Source organism: Bos grunniens, chromosome 4 (genome assembly GCF_055505025.1).
Source record: "Bos grunniens cultivar Pamir isolate PY7600 chromosome 4, Bosgru_T2T1.0, whole genome shotgun sequence".
Classification (NCBI taxonomy): Eukaryota; Metazoa; Chordata; class Mammalia; order Artiodactyla; family Bovidae; genus Bos; species Bos grunniens.
Window position 1 is genome coordinate 87,526,309 of NC_141168.1, and position 25,107 is coordinate 87,551,415.

Here is a 25,107-nt window from a genome sequence, read left to right on the forward strand (position 1 = left end):
AACTGTAGTTAATTCAGGCTTCGTGGTTTATCATGTTAACATTTTGGCTTATTTTATATAATGGAATTTAATAATTAATGAGAAAGAATATGATATAAGAGAATTATAAGAGAGAATTATGAGAGAATATGATATTCTCTCATAAATTATTCCTCATAAATTTTTGTACTGAATTACCCTGCTTTCATGTATATTAAGTCTCAAGGAACCAAAATATAATACATAGGGGACTTATATTTGGTTGGTTAATTAGAAGTGACTTAAATCAGGAAATCATAAAAACAAATACATGCATTCATTAAATAATTGATTTAAAATGTGTCAGAATAGATTTTTTTCGCATACAGTTATGTACGATAAGAGAGATTTATGGAACAAAGTCCTAGTCAGCCCTAGGACACAGGTCCTAAAACTTTCTAGGGTGTGTACATTCAGGACAGTAGCCCTTGCTGTGCTAAACAAACAGAATTACTGACAAGTTTTTTCATGATGTGAATTCTGTCAGCAAAAGTTGTATCCTTGCGAGTTTTAATTCATATTTGGATACATTACTTCTTTGAATTTTAGCAATTTGTGTTGGCAGACACAGAAGCTATAAGGCCTCTTGAAGTCTATGCTTCGGACATTGAACAAGCATTCATTCCTTCACAGCTTTTGCTCAAAACTAGTCACGTGGCCTGCCCAAATTTGAGGAGGTGGAAAAATACAGTCCATCTCTGAAGGGAATAGCCCTAAGGTGTTTGTGGCCAATTTTTATCTACCATAGTTGCTACAGATGGTTTATAATGTACCGAATCGACTCCATACATTGCAAGATAACTGATATGTTTTTCAGACAATAAACTATGTCTTGAAGAGGGAAGTCCTTCATTATTGCGTTGTCCCCAGTGATACTGGTCAGTCAGTTGGCTGGTCCACCTGGTTAAAAACCAACTGTCTTAACAATGAAAGTTGAGTTCTGTAATTCTCTGTCCTTGAGGAGCATAAGGATGTAACACTGTTACTGTTTTTCCTCTCTGATTACCTAGCCTGGAAGCAGAACATTTTCCTTCTGTAGCCCCTTTCCACATTCATCACTGTCTCTTGTCCGGCACCATGCTGTTGTACTTAGCTATTTATTTATATGCTTTCTCTCTCTCTCCCCTAAGAGGCAGAACTAACAAAAGGCTCATGTTTACTCTATAACACCCACTCCAGTGCCTGCACATAGTAAAGCCTGAATAAATTTTTACTGAATTGATTACCACGGTCTAGCTCATTGAATAATGCAGTTCTACATTAGAAAAAAATAATGACCATATCCGCTTTTGGCTCAATAGATAGCAACTGTTCTTCAAAATAAATAATAGGTTTTTCAGTATAAAATCTTAAAGAAGACTAGAAAAGCAGACTTGATATTTTGATTTTTTAAAGAAAGTCAATAACACAAAGTTTTGTACCTGTGTCCCTCTTCTACTCATAGTGTTTCCATACTGGAGGGGCAGGAAAAGAATGAAAATAGTGATTTAATGAAATGATCCCTGAAAGTTTCCATTTGTGCTTTCCCCCCCTCCAACAGTCAAGAAGCCTAATAGATGAGCGCTTCCTCTGTTTGGGCCTACCTTTCTTTCCTGTGCTGTGAGCTTAATCACACAGTCGTGTCCAGCTCTCTGTGACCCCAGGCACTGCAGCCGCCAAGCCCCTCTGTCTGTGGGATTCTCCAGGCAGGAATACTGGAGGGGGTTGCCAAGCTGTCCTCCAGGAGATCTTCCCAACCCAGGGATTGAACCCAGGTTTCCCGCATTGCAATGGGATTCTTCACCATCAGAGCCACCAGGGAAGCCCACCTGCACATCCAAAATTAGAAGTTTCAAATTTAATAGTTGTTCTCCTTGAATCCAGGATATTTGTTTGCCAGTGTCTTGTCATCGTGGGGGTGTTTGAAAATACCCTTTTGTGTCGAATCTCCTCTACCCTAGCCAAAATTCTTTGGTCAAGGGTGACAGTGGCTAACTTTGAAATTCACAAATACATACTTGATTTCTCCTGCACACCAGTCATGTACTCACGAGTCTGACTCCCAATTCCTTTGTTTTAAAGTTGACATAGCATTAACCTATTGTTATCATAATGATAAACCCAGCCACTGTTAGCAGTTACTCATCACTGTTAGTATATAATTAGATTGATCAAATTATTTCCTATATACCTTATCATACATGGACAAAGCTGTGCAACTTCCTTATTAGTACATCAGTAAAGATTTATGAAGGTTTCTTTGGGGCCCAATTGCTAAAAAAGAAGAATAGTCTTAAGTGTTGTCCAGTAGAGTTGTGCTCTACTACTGCTAAGTCGCTTCAGTCGTGTCTGACTCTGTGTGACCCCATAGATGGAAGCCCACCAGGCTCCCCCATCCGTGGGATTCTCCAGGCAAAAACACTGGAGTGGGGTGCCATTGCCTTCTCCGTTGTGCTCTAGTCTGTCTTCTTATGCTTTCATGTGTGTGAGTGTGTGTGTGTGTGCGTGTTAGTCACTCAGTTGTGTCTGACTCTGCAACCCCATCAATGGTAACCCGCCAGGCTCTTCTGTCCATGGGATTTTCCAGGCAAGAATACTGGAGTGGGTTGCCATTTCCTTCTCCAGGGGATCTTCCTGACCCAGGGATCAAACCTGGGTTTCTCCCATTGCTGGCAGATTCTTTACCATCTGAGCTACCAGGCTGTTTTATATGTATTGAAATAATTGATTCATCTGGTTATTAGTATAAGGCCTGAGGAAGAAAGACCACATTATTTTTTTTCCAGGTGGCTACACAATTGACTCAGTACCATTAATCACATAGTCTGCCTTTTCTCTACTGATAGACAATGCGTATTTATCACACACTAATTCTTAAAGGAGATCAGTCCTGGGTGTTCTTTGGAAGGACTGATGCTAAAGCTGAAACTCCAATACTTTGGCCACCTCATGCGAAGAGTTGACTCACTGGAAAAGATTCTGATTCTGGGAGGGATTGGGGGCAGGAGGAGAAGGGAACGACAGAGGATGAGATGGCTGGATGGCATCACCGACTCGATGGACGTGAGTTTGAGTGAACTCTGGGAGTTGGTGATGGACAGGGAGGCCTGGCGTGCTGCGATTCATGGGGTTGCAAAGAGTCGGACATGAGTGAGTGACTGAACTGAACTGAATCATTTTAGATAAGTTATTGAGCACTGATTATATTATAGGTCCTGTGATTAAGTATGCCTCATGCACTCTCTCATTTCATCTTGACAAAACTTGCAAGATAGGTGTGATTTTACTCCCCATTTTACTGATGAGGACATGAGCAGAGTTCAGTTGCTCATGGTGGTCTGGTATTCCCATCTGTTTAAGAATTTTCCAGAGTTTGTTGTGATCCACACAGTCAGAGGATGAGATGGTTGGATGGCATCACCGACTCGTTGGACATGAGTTTGAATGAACTCCTGGAGTTGGTGATGGACAGGGAGGCCTGGCGTGCTGCATTCCATGGGGTCGCAAAGAGTTGGACACGACTGAGTGACTGAACTGAACTGAATTCTTAAAAATGTATGTCTATTCTGGACTCTCTGTATGATTCTGTTGATCAAATTGTCTGTTCATGTGATAGCTTCCCCTGGATTTTATTGTTTTAATTGCTGTAGCTTTTTATGTTTTAGTATCTAGTGGAGCTATTACCCAGATACTTATTAACTTTTTCAGAATTTTTGTGGATGCTCTTTTTAAAAAGATTGATGAATCTTTTAAAAAGATTCATATACCATGAAGTTCACCCTTTTTAAATGCACAGTCATTTGTTTTTAGTATTAATATATTCACAAGATTTTGTAACCATCTGCATGATCTCACTGAAGAATATTTTCATCATTCAAAAAAAAAAAAACAACACCCTTGTACCCCATAGTACTCACTCTCTATTCTACCCTCACCCTTGAGCTTGGCAACTGCTAATCTTTCTCTCTCTCTGGATTTTCCCATTCTGGACATTTCCTATAAATAGAATCATACAAGGCATGGTCTGTTTTAACTGACTTCTTTAACTTAGTGTCATATTTTTAAGGTCCATCCATATTGAAACACGTATCAGAATCTCATTTCTTTTCCTGGCCCAGTGCTATTCCATTGTATGGATATACCACCTTTTGTTTCTCTTTTGATCAACTGAACATTTGGATTGTTCTCACTTTTTGGCTATTATGAATCTAGCCTCGCATTTTTATGTTTTTAACTGCTTAGGTGATTTGGGCCACACCCTAAATACCATGCTAACAATGTGGTTTTATTGCCTCAGAGTAGGTAGGTAGTGGTCTTAAGAAGTTGTTAGTCTAATAGGGTAATGAATATTAAAAAGAATAACTATTGTTAATGACGTAACGTGAATAATTTGATGGACATTTTCCAGCCCATTCATTAACCCATCAAGCTAATGACATGTGAGCTCACTGAACTACTTAGGGGGTGATTTGTAGATTTCAGTATCCATAAAAACCACCCAAAGTATTTGTTAAAAATCACAGTTACTGGCCCCACTCCAGAGTTTGTGACTGAGATGGTCTTTGAACCATAACTTAAACCATCCAGACCTCAGGATATGTTTTCGCCTAAGGTGCCTGCACGTAGTCCATCAGAATTACAATCACACTAATTACAGAATTGCAGGCAGTTCAGAAGAAATCATACAGAAGTGCTCTGGAGAAGGCCTTATGTGGCAACAACTTCTGAACATGCTTCTGCTAAAGTCTTTAGCATATCGTATAACTCAGAAGCAGGGCTCCTCACGATGGTATGAAAACATTAGAGAAACTCCAGAGTTCTCCATCTTCATCCTGGGGGATTGGCCTCCTGTCTGGTCCAGAATTTAAGTCCCTTGTGTCCATTCACATGTGAGTGATGCCTTTGTGCCCTGATCACACAGGGATGGTGAGCTGCTCTCCATCAACCACAGACACCCCCGTCTGCCTGCTTCATTGTGTGTTAATCAGCAGTGCAAGGACGGTGTAACCCTGCTCCCCTTCATGCCTGTCCTTTTCCCCTCTAGGCCAGGGAAGGCCGGACCACCATAGTGACAGCTCACCGACTGTCTACAATCCGAAATGCAGATGTCATCGCTGGGTTTGACGATGGAGTCGTTGTGGAGCAAGGAAGCCACAGAGAACTAATGAAGAAGGAAGGGGTATAGTTCAGGCTTGTAAACACACAGGTATCTGCTTCTTGGGAAGTTTTTCTATTGTTTTTTCCTTAATATAATATTCTTTCTTTATTAAAATATCACATAGCTAATGCTGTACTGAGAAATCAGAAGTATCAGAAAGATGCCACGCATACATCTGAGACTTTAATTCAGAGTCGTTGAAAGAATCTTGAAAGAGAGAGGTGGGGAGGGGGGAAATAAAAGAAAACACCAAAAACATTTTGAACTTGTCGTTTAGGACAGTGATTCTTAATTGCCTGTTCAAACTAATGGGTCCTTCCCCCAGTAGATTAGAGATGTTCAGAGTGGTGGTCGGGGTAAGAGACTGATGCCAGGATCTCTGGTAGTTGGGAGAGGTCCTATGAGACTTTAAAATACTTCCCAGATCATCCTAATGAAGCCAACAGCAAGATTCATGGCTTTTGGAAGTGAATAGTTCAGTGTTTTGTTTTTTGTTTTTGGCTTGCGAGATCCTAGTTCCCTGACTGGGGATCAAACCCTGGGCCCACAGGAGTGAAAGTGCCAAGTCTTAACCTCTGGGCCTCCAGGGAATTCCTGAGTTTGGTTTTCCTTTAAAACAACAACTATTCACTCTATTTCCTAGAGCAGGTTCTATTGAAAATTCTTGATTTGCCTTATTATTGAAATTAGTCACGAGCAATTTTGCAAAATAAATAATTGAAAAATACTTATCCTGTAAACACAGTTCTTATATTCATTAAAGTTTATACATTTGCTTTGATAACTGTAACTAATATGTACATATTTTTGTTATTTTTCTTCACATTTCAAATACATACACTCCAAATACTATCATTTTATATGTCCTCAGCAGTAATTACATTAATGTGTAATAAACTGCTCAAATCATTTCTCTAAAGTTGACTACATGGCTTGTTTCTAATAATTCTCTGTTCTAAATATTGCCCTTTGGGAGCACGTGGCAGGGAGGGGGTTGAGGGTGGGTTCCAAAAAGGTTAAAGCAAAAATTTGTTTTGTTTTCTGACAAGTAATTTAATTTAACTCCTCTGAGTCTCAGTTTCCACATTTGAAATACAAAACCTACTGTGTGAGGCTGCTGTAAGGTTAAGAAATAAGCACCTGTTTAGTTCAGTTCAGTCGCTGAGTCGTGTCCAACTGTTTGCAACCCCATGGACTGCAGCACACCAGGCCTCCCCGTCCATCACCAACTCCCGGAGCTTATTCAGACTCATGTGCATTGAGTCAGTGATGCCATCCAGCCATCTCATCCTCTGTTGTCCCCTTCTCCTCCTGCCTTCGATCTTTCCCAGCATCAGGGTCTTTTCCAATGAGTCAGCTCTTCACATTAGGTAGCCAAAGTATTGGAGTTTCAGCTTCAGCATCAGTCCTTCCAATGAACATTCAGGACTGATTTACTTTAGGATAGACTAGTTTGATCTCCTTGCAGTCAAGGGACTCTCAAGAGTCTCCTCCAACACCACAGTTCAAAAGCATCAATTCTTTGGTGCTAAGCTTTCTTTATAGTCCAACTCTCACCTCCATACATGACTACTGGATAAACCATAGCCTTGACTAGATGGACCTTTGTTAGCAAAGTAATGTTTCTGCTTTTTAATATGCTGTCTAGGTTGGTCATATCTTTTCTTCCAAAGAGCAAGCGTCTTTTAATTTCATGGCTGCAATCACCATCTGTAGTGATTTTGGAGCCCCCCAAAATAAAGTCAGCCACTGTTTCCTCATCTTTTTCCCATGAAGTGATGGGACCAAATGCCATGATCTTAATTTTCTGAATGTTGAGCTTTAAGCCAACTTTTTCACTCTCCTCTTTCACTTTCATCAAGAGGCTTTTTAGTTCTTCTTCACTTTCTGCCATAAGGGTGGTGTCATCTGCATATCTGTGGTTACTGATATTTCTCCCAGCAATCTTGATTCCAGCTTGTGCTTCTTCTAGTCCAGCATTTCTCATGATGTACTCTGCATAGAAGTTAAATAAGTGGGGTGACAATATACAGTGTTGACATATGCCTTTCCTTATTTGGAACCAGTCTGTTGTTCCATGTCCAGTTCTAACTCTTGCTTCCTAACCTGCATACAGATTTCTCAGGAGGCAGGTCAGGTGGTCTGGTATTCCCATCTCTTTCAGAATTTTCCACAGTTTGTTGCGATCCACAGTCAAAGGCTTTGGCATCGTTGATAAAGCAGAAGTAGTTGTTTTTATGAAACTCTCTTGCTTTTTTAATGATGCAGCGGATGTTGGCAATTTGATCTCTGGTTCCACTGCCTTTTCTAAAACCAGATTGAACATCTGGATGTTCACGATTCATGTACTGCTGAAGCCTGGCTTGGAGAATTTTGAGCATTACTTTGCTAGCATGTGAGATGAGTGCAGTTGTGCCATAGTCTGAGCATTCTTTGACATTGCCTTTCTTTGGGATTGGAATGAAAACTGACCTTTTCCAGTCCTGTGGCCACTGCTGAGTTCTCCACATTTGCTGGCATATTGAGTGCAGCACTTTCATAGCATCATCTTTTAGGATTTGAAATAGCTCAACTGGAATTCCATCACCTCCACTAGTTTTGTTCATAGTGATGAGCACCACTTGAATATACTAGAAAAAAGCACTTTAAAAGGGTGAATTTCATGATATGTGAATTTTGTCTCAATAAAGCTGTTATATCATTTTTTTTTTTTTTGAAAAGCACCTAACACAAAATAGATGCCTGACAAATGATAGTTACTGGTTCTAAACCTACAGGTAACATCCATCTGGACACACAGCTCAGCATTTTGTTCTTCCAGATTTCAGGAAACCAGCTCCAGTCAGAAGAATTTAAAGTCGCTGATCAATGGCCTGCTGTGCGTTTGACTCATCCCATAGTTAGGTGTTCTCTTCGTAAAAGCCTGAGGAGTTCCTGACAGTATCAAAATGGCTTTGATGTGGAAACCAGTGAACTTGTAAGTTGTTTTTCAGTTATCTTTCATTGTTTAGTTTTGCTGGTGAAGTCCATAGCCTTGCAAGTACATTGTAGCCACAGAAGATTCCCACCATGAGCCATACTCTTATTAAAAGAAGGGAATATTCAACATTAATTGTACTTATCAAAAATTGAAATCAATTCCAACTAACAATGAATTTTCAATGCAAAGGGATCCCAAAACATAGCCTTTGTGCTTAGATGCTTAAAATTAAAACAAGATATTCCATTCATTTTTGAGATCCAGAGTAATACAAGGTTGGTCTAAAGCAAGAGGCTCTAATATTTGCATAATCTATTATGTAGGATTACTTTTGATTGTCTATGCTAGGAAACCCAGAGTAATATCAGTTTAAGAAAAATAAGCTTTTATTTCTCTTTCACATTAAAAAAAAAAAAAGCTTAGAGGTGAGAAACCCAGGGTTACAATGGTAACTCCACCATGGTTACCATGGACTCAGGCTCGTTTCATACTTATTCTCGTAATCCTGGCATGTAGCTTTCATTCTCAATAATCTAAAATGACTCCAGAAGCTCCAGCCATCACATTTATGTTCCAAGCAGCAAGAAAAAACAAAGATTTTCCAGACATCTCATACAATACTTAAAAAAAAAAAAAAACTATGTCATTGGCCATAACTTAATCACATGCCCATACTTAGCTACAAGGGAGAGTAGAAAACTGAACCCTTTTGCTATATGCATTGCTACCCTGAGTAAAACTGGAATTTTCTTACTAGGAAACAGGACAAAATAACCAGAAATAGCCAAAGTGTACATTCTTTAATATTTCTCACCTGAAACCTTGGGATTTTTTTTTTAGATCAACATCTTACACTTTATAATACAAATTTTTACACAAATCACATGTTTACAGTACAAAAGGCAAAGGACCTCAAGAGAAGTAACTGGGATGATATTAATTCAAGTTAACAGAAGCTTTTATAATAGAAAGGGAACACATTCCAAGAAAAGATATTTTATGATTTTAAGAAACGATTTAGGAGTGTATTTTGATGTTATTCCCTGATAGCTTGGTTGGTAAAGAATCTGCCTACAATGCAGGAGACCCTGGCTTGATTCCTGGGTCAGGAAGATCCCCTGGAGAAGGGATAGGGTACCCACTCCAGTATTTTTGTGCTTCCCTTGTGGTTCAGCTGGTAAAGAATCTGCCTGCAATGCAGGAGACGTGGGTTCGATCCCTGGGTTGGGAAGATCCCGTGGAGAAGGGAAAACGTACCCACTCTAGTATTCTTACCTGGATACTCCCATGGACAGAGGAGCCTGGTGGACTACATCCAGTCCAGGGGGTCACAAAAGAGTTAGACTTGCCTTAGCAACTAAACAACAGTTAATAAAAGCTGAGTGTATTTTACCTCTTGTGTAGGTCTGAAGAAACTGATCCTCCTGAGAGTTCATTGCGTCTGTTTTTCCTGCCCAGGATGTTATTCACTGCAGAGATAAGAAGGGCTCTTTTAGCAGTCTCAATCTTGGTGTATTTATGGAAAGAGAATAACATTGTATTATTGTGGTGCAATATTATTGTAAGTAAGATAAACAGTTTCTCCCTTTTTGCTTCTCATTTTCTCATTTGTCTGGATAGTTACACTGTTACATCTTTAGAGTCTGGTATTTTAGAGGAGCACTTCTCTTGGAGAAATGCAAAGAGGGGTAGGCAGAAAATGCCACAATTAATACGGCTGTCCTTGGTGCCATCATAGAGGGATAAATGGTGTGCCCAGTGAGAGGGGGAGATTAAATCTGATTAGAAGGACTGTTTGCTTGTGAAAAGCACCCTGAGCTCCTTTATCAGCCTGGAGGCCAGGTCTAAAAGATAGTGCTAACTAGGGAGGAAAAAAGCCCCTAAAATGCAGAGGAGAGGGGTGGTTTGAAAGCAAAGGGCTGAATAGAAGCTATTCCCATGTTCTCTATTTTATAGGGACACAAACGTGACCTATTTAGATAACTGTAAGGCCATGGGTTTCCATAGGCACACGTGGTATCTAGTTTACTGTGAAACCACCTCTATAATCAGAATATTCTCCTTTTTATTTTTATTTTTGGGCACCCCACACAGCCTGTGCAATCTTAGTTCCCTGACCAGGGATTGAACACGGGGCCCTTGGCAGTGAAGGTGTTGAGAGAGTCTTAACCACTGGACTGCCAAGGAATTCCCTAGAATATTCTCCTTTATGTGACTTAAATTCCTCATGTTTGACCAAAGAAGCTGGTATGTGCCAGGCATTGGGCCGTTTCTAAGGAGATAAAGTGTTGGTCATTCAGTTAGTCTCTCAGTTGTATCCAACTCTTTGTGACCCCACGGACTGTAACCTACCAGGCTCCTCTGTTCATGGGATTTCCAAGCAAGAATTACTGGAGTGGGTTGCCATATCCTTCTGCAGGGGATCTTCCTAATCCAGGGATCAAACCTGGGTCTCCTGCATTGCAGGCAGAGTCTTTTCCATCTGAGCCATAGTGAAAGCCAAGACATGAGCCAAGATATCTTAAAACAAAGTCACAGAGATGTGTAAACAAATGGGGGGAAAGTCACAAAACAAGCTATGAAGCAGAAGTCTGTAGGGAATGCAGAGTAAAGTTAGTCTGCCCTACCGTTAGTAGTGGTGAAAGAAAAGCGCGTGGGTACTTTAGTTTTGTGAGTTAGGATATGACAAGGATAAGATGTGAAGCAGGGTTCTGGGCTGAGGAGACCAGGCCCAGGTCCTCAGATGAATCACGGTGTCTTGTGTTGGTGAGGACGCTTAACCGGTCTATTCGTGGGTCTTACCTTGTGTGACCCCAACATCATGACTTGAATTTTAGGGCATCTGGTGCCCAGATCCTGCCTCCGCTCATTGCTGAGGCTGGGATAGGGAGAGGCTGGTCACACTGTGAGGACTGCTTCTCGGGTGATGGACTCCCCCAGCTCAGACTGTGCAGTCCATTTGCTGCCGTTCAGTCACTCGGTCATGTCCATCTCTTTGCACCCCTGTGGACTCCAGCACGCTAGGCTCCCCTGTCCCTCACTATCTTCTGGACTTTGCTCAAATGCATATCCATTAAGTCAGCAATGCCATCCAACCATCTCATCCTCTGTCGTCCCCTTCTCTTCCTGCCTCCAATCTTTCCCAGCATCAGGGTCTTTTCCAATGAGTAGACTCTTCGCATCAGGTGGTCAAAGTATTGGAGCTTTAGCTTCAGTCCTTCCACTGAATATTCAGGGTTGATTTCCTTTAGGATTGACAGGGACATAGTTGACATCTTGTCACATCCTGTCTGACCCTCCCGTGGTCTGCTGTGGCCTAGTCATTTCCTCCGCCCAATATGTAAGTTCCTGGATGGCAGGCCAGGCCCTCTCTGGGTCCACACTCTGGTGCCTGTGATGTTGCTGCCTGTCTGTCTTGATGTGTGTGTGTTCTAAGACGAATCTGTGCCACCAGTGTCTTTTCTGAAGATGCTGAAACTGAACAAGACAGAGTGGCCCTACTTAGTGGTGGGAACCCTGTGTGCCGTTGCCAATGGGGCGCTCCAGCCGGCCTTCTCGGTCATCTTCTCAGAAATGATAGCGGTGAGTGTGGAAATACCACTGGATGGCCTGAGTGAAGTCACTCAACCACGAAATCAGTTCTCATTCCAACCTGGTCCACTCTGCAGTAAGGCAGCCTCCAATGAACCTAAGCCAAAGGCTTTAATTCTCTGTTGAGGAAAGCCGTGAGGCAAAAGAAAATGTCAGCCAGTTACGCTTTCAAGGAAATTGGAAACTGTAAGATCCCTGAAGGAGGCATTCTGTTCACTCTCTTCGTTCAGGTGAACTGGTGTCATGCCGTGATCCCCACCCTGTTTGTGGAGAGGAGATGCTCACCTCACAGGGTGGTTGGGTGGTGGGGATGGGGGAAGAGTTCACGTCTCAAGGGTTTAAGAGTCCAGGCTCTGGGCTCAGACTGGCCTCGCCATTTAATTGCTGTGCTAAGTCGCTTCAGTCATGTCTGACTCTTTGCAGCCCTTGGAGCCCAGCAGGCCCCTCTGTCCATGGGATTCCCCAGGAAAGAATACTGGAGTGGTTGCCATGCCCTCCTCCAGGGCACCTTCCTGACCCAAGGATAGAACTTAGGCCTCTTAGGTCTCCTGCCTCTTAGGTGGGTTCTTTGCCATTAGCGCCACTTGGGAGGCCCCAGCTGCTGTGCAAATGCTTCACCTTGCGGCACCTCAGCTGTTCATCTGTAAAATGAACCTACCTCCCAGAATGGCTGATGATTAAGAGACGATAAAAACCATACTCCAATAAAAATTTTTAAAAAGGGAGATAAGTAACGATTAATATACAGAAAGCATTTAAGAGTGTCTACCTCAAAGTAAGTATTGAAAAGTGCTATCTACTACATCATTGTTCAGTAATCCTTACAAGGCTTGGAGAGGCTGAGACACAGGAGGAAAACTCCTACAATCCAGTTGTTAAATTCCCTGAGGGATGTTTATCAGAAGTGATCAGAAATATCTAAGGCTCCATAAAATCCAACATTTATATTTTATGTCCTTAGTTAATCTCTAATGTTATTGGATAGAATTTTTGTTAGAGTTGAATTATTCCCCATCATATAAAGAATTTATTATGCTTCTGAATTGGAACGTTGGTCTACAATTAAGACCACAAATTAAAAAATAAATGAATTAGGGAGAACCCACCAACTGTTTTTACAGTACAGAATAAGGCAATTCCTGACTCTCTTGCAATTCAAAAACAGTGTGGGCTGTATTTATATGGGGGACCTCTTCTTGGTGTCAAATGGAGCTTTTAGAGATTGAGTATAAAACAAAATAAACCAAGTCCTGCCCCCAAACAGTTTACTTTCTATTGGGACAGACGCATAACACACACACACACAAAACAAGTATATTACATGTCACGGGACCGCAGGCATTTTAAAAGCACAGTCAGGCAGTGGAGGGGCCTGCAGTGGGGGTGTGGTTTCGTGCAGTTTGGTCAGGACAGACCTCTTTGGGCCAAGGCCCTGTAGGGTCGGGGGAGGCAGGTGAGGGGCAGAAGGAGTTCGGGCAGAGGGAGCAGCAGGTGCAGAAGAGGAGGAATAAACATGGCGGTGTGCAGCCACACACATCCACGTGCAGTGCTCCAGCCATGGCAGTAACCACGCACAGTGAGTCCTCTACATACGAACCTTCAGGTTGTGAATTTGCAAAGATGCAAACTCACATGCCAGGCCTTGTATGCCAGCTGTTGCACTGTGTACTTTACAGGGTTCTGTACTATAAGATTAAAAATATTTCCTTTATTTTTTGTGTTTATGTTTTATGTATGCATTATTTGTACAGTAAATATTATAAACGTGTTACTATGTAGCTTATCATGTTTGTTGGGGTATCTAGGCTAACTTTGTTGGATTTTCAAAAAAAAAACAAGTAATTTGATTTAAAAATGGATAGAAGACCTTAATAAACATTTTTCAAAGATGAGGTACAAATGACCAACAGTATGTGAAAAGACACTGAGTGTGACTAATCATCAAGCAGATGAAATCAAAATCCTAAGGTTATCACTTGATACTCTTGTTCAGTCTCTCAGTCATGTCCAGCTTTGCAAGCCCATGGACTGCAGCATGTCAGGCTTCCCTGTCCTTCACCATCTCCAGGAGTTTACTTAAATTCATGTCCACTGGGTCCATGCACTGAGTCAGTCCATCGTCCATCCAACTATCTCATCCTCTGTCTTCCTCTTCTCCTGCCCTCAGTCGTTCCCAGGATCAGGGTCTTTTCCAGTGAATTGGCTCTTTGCATCAGATGGCCAAAGTATTGGAGCTTCAGCTTCAGCATCATTCCTTCCAATGAATATTCAGGGTTGATTTCCTTTAGGATTGACTGGTTTGATCTCCTTGCTGTCCAAGGGACTCTCAAGAGTCTTCTCCAGCACCATAGTTTGAAAGCATCAATACTTCAGTGCTCAGCCTTCTTTATGGTCCAACTCTCACATCACATCTGTACATGACTATTGGAAAAGCCATAGCTTTGACTATTTGGACCTTTGTTGACAAAGTGATGTCTCTGCTTTTTAATATGCCAAGTTTGTCATAGCTTTTCTTCAAGGAGCAAACGTCTTTTCATTTCAAGGCTGCAGTCACCATCTGCAGTGATTTTGGTGCCCAAGAAAATAGTCTGTCATCGTTTCCATTGTTTCCCCATCGACTTGCCATGAGGTGGTGGGACCAGATGCCGTGATCTTAGTTTTTTGAATGGTGAGTTTCAAGCCAGCTTTTTCATTCTCCTCTTTCACCTTCATGAGGAGGCTCTTTAGGTCCTCTTCGCTGTCTGCCATTAAGGTGCATCTGCATATGTGAGGTTATTGCTGTTTCTCCTGGCAATCTTGTTTCTACCTTGTGATTCATCCAGCCCAGTATTTCACATGATGTACTCTGCATGTAAGTTAAATAAGCAGGGTGACAGTATACAGCCTTGACACATTCCTTTCCAATTTTGAACCAGTCCTATGTTCCATGTATCCGTTTCTGACTGTTGCTTCTTGACCTGCATTCAGGTTTCTCAGGAGGCAGGAAAGGTAGTCTGGTATTCCCATGTCTTTAAGAATTTACCACAGTTTGTTGTGATACACACAGTCGAAGGCTTTCGCATAGTCAATGAAGCAGAAGTAGATGTTTTTCTGAAATTCCCTTGCTTTTTCTATGATCCAGCAGATGTTGGCAATTTGATCTCTGATTCCTCTGCCTTTTCTAAATCTAGCTTGTATGCCTGGAAATTCTCGGTTCACGTTCTGTTGAAGCCTACCTTGAAGGATTTTGAGTGTTACCTTGTTAGCATGTGAAATGAGTACAGTAGTGTGGTAGTTTGAACTATTATTTGGCATTGCCCTTCTGTGGGATTGGATTGAGAACTGACCTTTTCCAGTCCTGTGGCCATTGCTGAGTTTTCCAAATTTCCTGGCATATTGAGTGCAGCACTTTCACAGTATCATCCTTTAGGATTTGAAATAGCTCAGCTGGAAGTCCATCACCTCCACTAGCTTTGTTCTTAATAATGCTTCCTAAGGCCCACTTGACTTTACACTCCAGGATGTCCTAGGTGAATGACCACACCATCGTGATTGTCTGGGTCATTAAGGGCTTTTTTGTATAGTTCTGTGTATTCCTGCCACCTCTTCTTAATCGCTTCTGCTAGGGCCATACCATTTCTGTCCTTTATTGTGCCCATCTTTTCATGAAATGTTCCCTTCGTATCTCTAATTTTCTTGGAGATCTCTAGTCTTCCCTATACTTGTTATGATGGCCATAGTTAAACAACCAAACAAGTGCTAGTGAGGCTGTGGAGAAATCAGAACCCTGTGCTTTGTTGGTGGGAATGTAGAATGATATACTATGGAAAACAGTGTAGAGATGCTCAAAAAATTTAAAATAGAATAGCTATATGATCTAGCAGTCCCTCTTCTGGATATTTATCTAGAAGAACTGAAATCAAGATGTTGAGATTTGTACTCCTGTGTTCATTGTAGCCATCTGCACAGTTCCAGAGGTGGAAACAACGTAGATGTCCCTTGATGGGGAAATGGATATTAAAATGTGGTATATACATACGATAGGATATCATATACTCCTCCTGAAAGAGGGAAATCCTGTCAGATGCTGCAACATGAATGACCTTTGAGGGCATTATACTGGGCAGAATAAGCCAGTCATAGAAGGAGCAGCACTTCATGATTGTAATCATAGAAGGTTCTGAAGTAGTCATATTCTTAGAAGATTAAAGTGGAATGGTGGTTGCCAGGGACTGAAGAAAAGGGGAAAGAGTTGTTAGTAATGAGTATAGAATTTCAGTCACAAGATGGAAAAGTTCTAGGAATGTGTAAAATAATGTGCATATGGTTAGCAGTGCTGTATTGTACACTTAAAAGTTTGTTAAGGTAGAGTTCATGTTGTGTTTTTTACCGTAAAAAATAATGAAGAACTTTATCAAAGAGATGCTGTAAAGAATGTAGAAAGATAAATCATAGACTCTGAGAAGAGAGAAGTCACACAACCTGCAAATAATTTGTACTAAGAATAAAAAAGTCCTTAAACCAGTAAAAAATGTAAATACACCAAGAGAAAAGTGGACAAATGGGACTTCCCTGCTGGTCCAGTGCAAGGGGTGTGGTTTCAATCCTTGGTTGGGAACTAAGATCCCACATGCCATGGGGGCGGCAGTCAATCAATCAGTAAGGGAATAAGACAAAAGATATGAATGGACATATTACAGAAGAGGCGATACATACTACTAATGTTAATAATATGGAGATGTTAAGCATCATTAATTATCAGAAAACGTAAGACGGTAATAAGATAGCATTTAGCACACATTTGAGGAAAATTTTTAAAGTTCTGATGATACTAAGTATATATTGATTTACTATCTTCTGACTTGGATATTGCTATAATCTTTTTACTAAATCATCTCCATTTATTGCTTGGTTGAATAGATGTTGTCATCAGGTAGCTTTCATTTCTTCCCCCAAGAGGAGCTCATTGAGTACTCATGTTTGAGAATGTTTACCATTTATACTTGAAGACCACCTTGACCAGGTAGAGTAAATCATTAATACTAACTTGAGTACAGAATGCAGGAAAAGTATAGAAAAGGGCATTTTTATAGGGAGTTGAGGAAGGAAGCTATTGCTGTAGAACATTTGTTTGTGACTCCATAAGTTAAAGGAGATACTAATGTCATCTTTCCCACTAGTCCCTGTGTCCCTGGAAAAGGGATGGTACCTGCCATGTAGAAAAGCAGGTACAATGGAAACTGTAAGCAGGTTGCTTAGACTGGAGGAATTTACAGCACTAGAGAATACATTTTGAGTTCTTGACAATCCACTAAGATTATATTAATAACTTCCCATTTTTTTCTTCATATTTCCCTAATCTTTCGTTTGTTATCCATTTGACCCCTAGTATTTTGAAAAGGAGACTGATTTTTCAGATATCATAAGTAGATTCATGTTATGATCTTTAGAGATGGTTGATAATGACCTTTTTCTGAAATATATATATATATGTTAAGAAATGAAAGTTCAAAGACTTTAACTTTTGGTTCTAAAAAGTTACGTCTAAATTTTGGATTTTTTTCCCCCTTACATTCTAAACAATTGGTAGAAATATATAAATTATTTTGGCTTTAATTTCAGGTGAGAATATGCAGGTTGCCATCTTGCAGGATGGGTATTAAAGCATATAGGTCTTTTAACCTTTCAGGAGGAGGTGTATACCCGAATTTTAGCATATGTATGTTATTTTTCTACTTAAAAGACCTGTCTTCAATGTTAGAAATAGATTCTTAGATTTGAAGATTCTACATACATTTTGGGAATTAAAAAAATTTGTTGTGTGATACTTAAGACAAATTATCTTAAGGTATCAAGTACTTAAACTTAAGATACTTAAGCACTTAAACCTAGACTTAACAGATTATTAACATGTTAATATACTTATTTTTTCTGAAGTAGTGTAAGCCACACTTGTTACAACATTTTAGCCCTTGATATGTCACTGAGAACCTCTTTAAAAAGTTTCTTTTTTAATATTTGAATATCTTCTTTTTATTGGATTATAATTGCTTTACAATGTTGTGTAGTTTCTTCTGTACAATAAAGTGAATCAGCTATATGTGTACATACATCCAGACCCTCCTGGACTTCGCTCCTCCTCACCTCTTTCCCACCCATTTAGGCCATCACAGAGCTCAGCTTCCTGTAGTTTATAGCAGGTTCCTACTAGCTATCCATTTTACACATCTGTTGTTGACGTTCAGTCGCTCAGTTGTATCTGACTCTTTTCAACCCCCTGGACTGCAGCACACCAAGCTTCCCTGTCCTTCACCATCTCCTGGAGCTTGCTCAAACTCATGTCCATTGAGCCAGTGATGCCATCCAACCACCTCATCCTCTCTTGTCCCCTTCTCCTTCTGCCTTCAATCTTTCTCAGAGTCAGTGCATCAGGTGGTCAAAGTACTGGAGCTTCAGTTTCAGTCCTTCCAGTGAATATTCAGGATAGATTTCCTTTAGGATGGACTGGATTGATCCCCTTGCAGTCCAAGAGACTCTCAAGAGTCTTCTCCAACACCACAGTTCAAAAGCATCAATTCTTCGGCACTCAGCTTTCTTTATGGTCCAATTCTCACATCCATACATGACCACAAGAAAAACCATAGCCTTGACTAGATGAACCTTTGTTGGCAAAGTAATGTCTCTGCTTTTGAATATGCTATCTAGGTTGGTCATGACTTTTCTTCCAAGGAGCTTTTCTTTTCATTTCATGGCTGCAGCCACCATCTGCAGCAGTTTTGGAACCCAGGAAGATAAAGTCTCACTGTTTCCACTGTTTCCCCATCTGTTTGCCATGAAGTGATGGGACCAGTTGCCATGATCTTAGTTTTTCGAAAGTTGAGTTTTAAGCCACCTTTTTCACTCTCCTCTTTCACTTTTTTCAAGAGGCTCTTTACTTCCTCTTTGCTTTCTGCTACAAGGATAGTGTCATCTGCATTTCTGAGGTTATTGATATTTTGCCTGGCAATCTTGATTCCAGCTTGTGCTTCATCCAGCCTGGCATTTCGCATGATGTTCTCTGAATATAAGTTAAATAAGCATGGTGATGATATGCAGCCTTAATGTACTCCTTCCCCAATTTTGAACCAGTCCATTGTTCCATGTCTGATTTTAATTGTTGCTTCTTAACCTGCATACAGATATCTCAGGAGGCAGTTGAGGTGGTCTGGTATTCCCATCTCTTTAAGAATTTTCCAGAGTTTGTTGTGATCTACACAGTCAGAGGATGAGATGGTTGGATGGCATCACTGACTCAATGGACATGAGTTTGAGTAAACTCCAGGCGATGGACAGGGAGGCCTGGCATGCTGCAGTCCGTGGGGTTGCAAAGAGTTGGACGTGACTGAGCGACTGAACTGAAGTGAACACAGTCAAAAGATTTAGCATAGTCAATGAAGCAGAAGTAGTTGTTTTCTGGAATTTCTCTTGCTTTTCTTGCCGGCAGTTGTTGGCAATTTGATCTCTGCTTCCTCTTCCTTTTCTAAAACCACCTTGAACATCTGGAAGTTCACAGTCGCGTATTGCTGAAGCCTGGATTGGAGAATTTTGAGCATTACTTTACTAGCTTGTGAGATGAGTGCAATTTTGCAATAGTTTGAACATTCTTTATTATTGCCTTTCTTTGGGATTGGAATGAATGACCTTTGAATGAATGAATGAATGAATGACCTTTTCCAGTCCTGTGGCCACTGCTCTGTTTTCCAAATTTCCGACGTATTGAGTGCAGCACTTTCACAGCATCATCTTTTAGGATTTGAACTAGCTCAACTGGAATTCCATCACCTCCACTAGCTTTGTTCATAGCAATGCTTCCTAAGGCCCACTTGATTTCACATTCCAGGATGTCTGGCTCTAGATGAGTGATCACACTGTCGTGGTTATCTGGGTCGTGAAGCTCTTTTTTGTACAGTTCTTCTTGCCACCTCTTCTTAATCTCTTCTGCTTCTTTTAGGTCCATACAGTTTCTGTCCTTTATTGTGCCCATCTTTGCATGAAATGTTTTCTTGATATTTCTAATTTTGTTGAAGAGATCTCTAGTCTTTCCCATTCTATTGTTTTCCTCTATTCACTTAGGAAGGCTCTTTTATCTCTCCTTGCTCTTTGGAACTCTGCATTCAGATGGGTATATCTTTCCTTTTCTCCTTTGCCTTTAGCTTCTCTTCTTTTCTCAGCTATTTGTAAGGCCTCCCCAGACAACCATTTTGCCGTTTGCATTTCTTTTTCTTGGAGATGATTTTGATCACCACCTCCTATACAGTGTTACAACCTCCATCCATAGTTCTTCAGGCACTCTATCAGATCTAATCCCTTGAATCTATTTGTCATTTCTACTGTATAATCGTAAGGAATTTGATTTACGTCATTTCTGAATGGTCTAGTGGTTTTCCCTGCTACTGCTGCTGCTGCTAAGTCACTTCAGTCGTGTCCGACTCTGTGTGACCCCATGGACTTTCTTCAATTTAAGTCTGTATTTTGCAATAAGGAGTTCATGATCTGAGCCACAATCAGCTCCCACTCTTGTTTTTGCTGACTCTGTAGAGCTTCTTCATCTTTGGCTGCAAAGAATATAATCAATCTGATTTCAGTAATGACCATCTGGTGATGTCCATGTGTAGAGTCATCTCTTATGTTGTTGGAAGTGAGTGTTTGCTATGACCAGTGTGTTCTCTTGGCAAAACTCTGTTAGCCTCTCCCCTGCTTCATTTTGTACTCCAAGGCCAAACTTGCCTGTTACTCCAGGTACCTCTTAACTAACTACTTTTGCATTCCAGTCCCCTTTGATGAAAAGGACATCTTTTTTTGGTGTTAGTTCTGGAAGGCCTTGTGTTCACAGAACTATTCAACCTCAGCTTCTTTGGCATTGGTCGTTGGGGTATAGACTTGGATTACTGTGATATTGAATGCTTTGCCTTGGAAACAAAACGAGATCATTCTGTCGTTTTTGAGATTGCACCCAAGTACTTCATTTCAGAGTTTTTTTTTTTTAGTGTGAGGGCTACTCCATTTCTTCTAAGGGATTCTTGCCCACAGCAGTAGATATAATGGTCATCTGAATTAAATTTGTCTATTCCAGTCCATTTTAGTTCACTGATTCCTAAAATGTCAATGTTCACTCTTGCCATCTTCTGTTTGACCACTTCCAGTTTACCTTGATTCATGAATGCAGTATTGTTCTTTGTAGCATCGGACTTTACCTCCATCACCAGTCACATCTGCAAGTGGGCATTGTTTTTACTTTGGCTCTTCACTCTTTCTGGAGCTATTTCCCCACTCTTCTTCAGTAACAGTTGGGCACCTACCAACCTGGGGAGTTCATCTTTCACTGTCATACCTTTTTGCCTTTTCATGCTGTTCATGGGGTTCTCAAGGCAAGAATATTTAAGTGGTTTGCCATTCTCTTCCCAGTGGACCATGTTTTGTCAGAATTCTCCACCATGACCCGTCTGTCTTGGGTGGTCTTACATGGCATGGCTCATAGTATCATTGAGTTAGAGAAGGCTGTGATCCATGTGATCAGTGAGTTAGTTTTCTGTGATTGTGGTTTTCAGTCTGTCTGCCCTCTGATGGATAAAGGTAAGAGGCTTGTGGAAGGTTTCTGACTGGCAGTGGGTGAATCTGGATCTTGCTGTGATGGGCGGGTCAGTAAATCTTTAATCCAATTTTCTGCTGATGGGTGGGACTGTGTTCCCTCCCTTTCAGTGCTGTGACCCCACAGCAGGACACTGTGGACCCATGCCTCTGCCGTACACTCTGGGACACTCCTAGGCAAGTCTGGCTCAGAGTCTTATGTGATAGCTGCTCCTTTCTCCTGGGTGCTGGTGCACACAAGTTTTTGTTGTACCCTCCAAGAGTTTTGTCCCCAGTCCTGTGGAAGTTCTGTAATCAAATCCCACTGGCCTTCAAAGTCAAGTTCCCTGGGGATTCTCAGTCCCTTTGCCAGATCCCCAGGTTGAGAAATCTGCTTTGGGCCTTAGAACTTTTGCAACAGTGCGAGAACTTCTTTGGTTCTCCAGCTTGTGGGTCATCTGCTCGATGGCTCTGCTACTGCTAAGTCACTTCAGTCGTGTCCGACTCTGCGACCCCATTAGATGGCAGCCCACCAGGCTCCCCCGTCCCTGGGATTCTCCAGGCAAGAACACTGGAGTGGGTTGCCATTTCCTTCTCCAGTGCATGAAAGTGAAAAGTGAAAGTGAAGTTGCTCAGTCGTATCCGATTCTTTGTGACCCCATGGACTGCAGCTTACCAGGCTTCTCCGTCCCAGGAATTATCCAGGCAAGAGTACTGGAGTGGGGTGCCATTGCCTTCTCCACTCGATGGCTTTATGGTTGGGCTAATGGCAACCTCCTCCAAGAGGACTTATCCCACATGCTGTGCCTCCCAGTTCTGCTGCAGCCAGAGCCCCTGTCCCCACAACAGGCCACTGTTGACCCATGCCTCCGCAGGAGACACTCAAACACTCAAAGGCATGGCTCGGTCTCTTGTGGGGTCTCTGGGTCCTGGTGCGCACAAGGTTTTGTTTGAGCCCTCTGAGCATCTCTGGTGAGTATGGGGATTGATTCTAAACGTGATTTCGCCCCTCCTACCATCTTGTTGGGGCTTCTCCTTTGCCCTTGGATGTGGGGTATCTTTTTTTGGTGGGATCCAGTATTCTCCTTTCAATGGTTGCTCAGCAGCTGGTTGCAATTTTGGAGTTCTCACAGGAGAAGATGAGCCCATGTCCTTCAACTCTGCCATCCTAGAGGTCTGTTTTGATGCCTACAGTTTTATAATGTGGTTTGGAATCAGGGATAATGATAACCTCTAGTTTTGTTTTTCTTTCTCAAGATTGTTTTGACAATGCAGGATCTTTTGTGTTTCCATACGAATTTTAGAATTTATTTGTTCTAGTTCAGTAAAAAATGCCATTGTCATTTTGATAGGAATTGTATTTAATCTATAGATTGTTTTGTGTAGTATGGTCATTTTAACATTATTCTTCCAATCAAAAAACATCTGTTTGAGTCACCTTCAATTTCTGGTCTTATAATTTTCTGAATTCAGTATTAATATTTTACCTCCTTGTTGAGTTAGATTTATTCCTAGGTATTTCATTCCTTCTGATATGATTGTGAAGGGGATAATTTCCGTAGTTTTCCATGTTGATAGTTTTTAGTGTTTAGAAATGCAGTAGATTTCTGTATATTAATTTAGCATCTTGCAACTTCACTGAACTCATGAGGAGCTCCAGTAGTTTTCTGGGGGCATCTTCAGGATTTACTGCATTTAATAGCATGTCATCTGTAAACGGTGACAATTTTACTTCCTCCTTTCCAGTTTGGAATCCTTGTATTTTTTTCTTCTCTTCTGTGGCTAGGACTTTGAAAACTATGTTGAATAAACCATGTTGAGTGATGAGAGTAAGTGTATCCTTGTCTTGTTCCTGATCTTAGAGGAGATGCTTTCAGCTTTTCACTGTTGACTATGATGTTAGCTGTGGGCTTGTTGTGTATGGCTTTTGTGTGTTGAGGTATATTCCCTCTGTAACCATATACCCACTTTGAGGGTTTTTATCATGAAACAATGTTGAATTGTGTCAAAAGCTTTTTCTGTACCTATTGAGATGATCATGTGGATTTATTTTTAGCTGAATTATTTTATTTTTATATATTTATTTATAAACTTTATTTTCTTTTTGGCGGTGCTGGGGCTTCGTTGCTATGCAGGCTTTTTTTCTGTCTAGTTGCTGGGAGTGGTGGCTACTCTGTAGTTGGTGGTGCACGGGCTTCTCTTTACGGGGCTTCTCTTGTGGAACACAGGCTTTAGGTGGCACAGGCTTCAGTAGTTGGAGCTCACGGGCTCAGTAGTGGTGGCTCTTGGGCTCTAGAGCACAGGCTTAGTTCCTCCTTGGCATGTGGGATCTTCCTGATCAGGGATCAAGCTCGTGTTTCCTGCATTGGCAGGCAGATTCTTTACCACTGAGCCACCAGGGAAGTCCTCCTCATATGGTTTTATTCTTCAGTCTGTTAATATGGTGTGTCATTGATTGATTTATTGATACTGAACTGTTCTTTCATCCCTGGGATAAATCTCACTTGATCCTGGTGTGTGACCCCTTTTGATCAGTGTTTATCTTATTATTAAAGTTGTTTGCTAAGATTTTGTTGAGGATTTTTGCATATCAGTGATGCTGGCCTGCCACTTTCTTTTTGTGTGTGACATCTTTGCCTGCTTTTGGTATCAGGGTGATGCTGGCCTCATAGAATGAGTTTGGAATGAGTTTTTCTTCCTGTATAGTTTTTTGGAATAGTTTCAGAAGGATAGGCATTAACTCTTCTCTGAGTATTTGTTGGCTTCCCTGGTGGCTCAGAGGTTAGAGCATCGGCCTGCAATGCAGGAGACCTGGGTTTGATCCCTGGGTCAGGAAGATTTGTTAGAAGAGTATTTGTTAGAATTCACCTGTGAAGCCATCTGGTCATGGACTTTTGTCTGTTGGAAGTTGTTAAATTACTGATTTAATTTCATTTCTGGTAATTCATTTATTCATATTTTCTATTTCTTTCTGGTTTAGGAATTTTTCCATTTTTTTCCTGGTCATCCATTTTACTGGCATGTAGTTATTAATCTGTTAGGATCCTTTGTATTTCCGTGGTGTCAGTTGTAAAATTCCATTTTGATATATAGGTTTTTGTGTATATATTCCTTTGCTGAGCTGTTCTAATGTTTCATTTGTTTCAGACATCTTTGTAAGTGATGGTCAGTGGTTTATATGTTGATTGCTGTAAAACCTTTGTCAGATAATCCTGTCAGTCTCACTGCCGGTGTCTGTTTATTGTCTCCTTTCATTCAGGTTGGCATCTTTCTTCCTGTTTATTTTTTATTGGCTGCACCATGTGGTTTGCAGCGTCTTAGTTCCCCAACCGGGGATTGAACCTGACACCCTGGCAGTGAGAGCGCCAGTTTCTAACCACTGGACCACCAGGGAATTTCCTCTTCCTGCTTCTTAAAATGACAAGTGATTTTTTAAAAAATTGGAACCAGGAAATTTTGGGTATTATGAGTCTCTGAATCTCATTTAAATATCCCAGTTGGCTGTTTTGACACTGTCAGCTCAGGAAGAGGGCGCCACCTTGTTAATGGGCTGGCAGAGCTAGAAGTCCGTGTTCCTCACTCAGCCTCCATGGACACACGGAGTGGGGTTCGGGGCTTTCACTTTGGGACGCTGTGGTCTGAGTGTGTTCCCTCCAGAATTCACTGTAGAAATCCTAATGCCTGATGCAGTCGTTTTAGGACCTGGAGCCTTTGGGAGTTGATTAGGTCATGAGGGCAGAGACCTCATGAATGAGATTAATGCCCTTTGAAGAGAGACCGCAGAGCTTCCTTGCCC

At 41.3% G+C, this 25,107-nt stretch overlaps 2 protein-coding genes across 19 annotated transcripts in view; both read left to right on the plus strand.

The window, feature by feature from the left end:
• Window positions 1–8,189, plus strand: part of LOC147374475 (phosphatidylcholine translocator ABCB4-like) — a 68,521-nt gene extending 60,332 nt beyond the window's left edge. For 4 of the 11 annotated variants that reach the window (XM_086397302.1, XM_086397309.1, XM_086397310.1 and 1 more), the window contains 2 exons: window positions 5,042–5,203; window positions 7,977–8,189. In XM_086397302.1, the coding sequence (XP_086253428.1) occupies window positions 5,042–5,182 (141 nt within the window). In that variant the 3' untranslated portion in view covers window positions 5,183–5,203; window positions 7,977–8,189. Of the gene's footprint in view, window positions 1–3,357; window positions 3,553–4,918; window positions 5,204–7,932 lie in introns of those variants that run through there. The other 7 variants (XM_086397308.1, XM_086397311.1, XR_015162798.1 and 4 more) reach the window with 6 other exon arrangements.
• The window catches only part of LOC147374476 (mitochondrial glutathione transporter SLC25A40-like), a 36,925-nt gene continuing 19,814 nt past the window's right edge, over window positions 7,997–25,107 (plus strand). For 4 of the 8 annotated variants that reach the window (XR_015162801.1, XR_015162800.1, XM_086397312.1 and 1 more), the window contains exons 1-2: window positions 8,001–8,132; window positions 9,540–9,696. Coding sequence is in view for 3 of the 8 variants with exons in the window: in XM_086397312.1 (XP_086253438.1) it covers window positions 8,104–8,132; window positions 9,540–9,696 (186 nt within the window). In the remaining 5 variants the exon portion in view is untranslated. Of the gene's footprint in view, window positions 8,133–9,539; window positions 9,697–25,107 lie in introns of all 8 variants that reach the window. The other 4 variants (XR_015162803.1, XM_086397314.1, XR_015162804.1 and 1 more) reach the window with 2 other exon arrangements.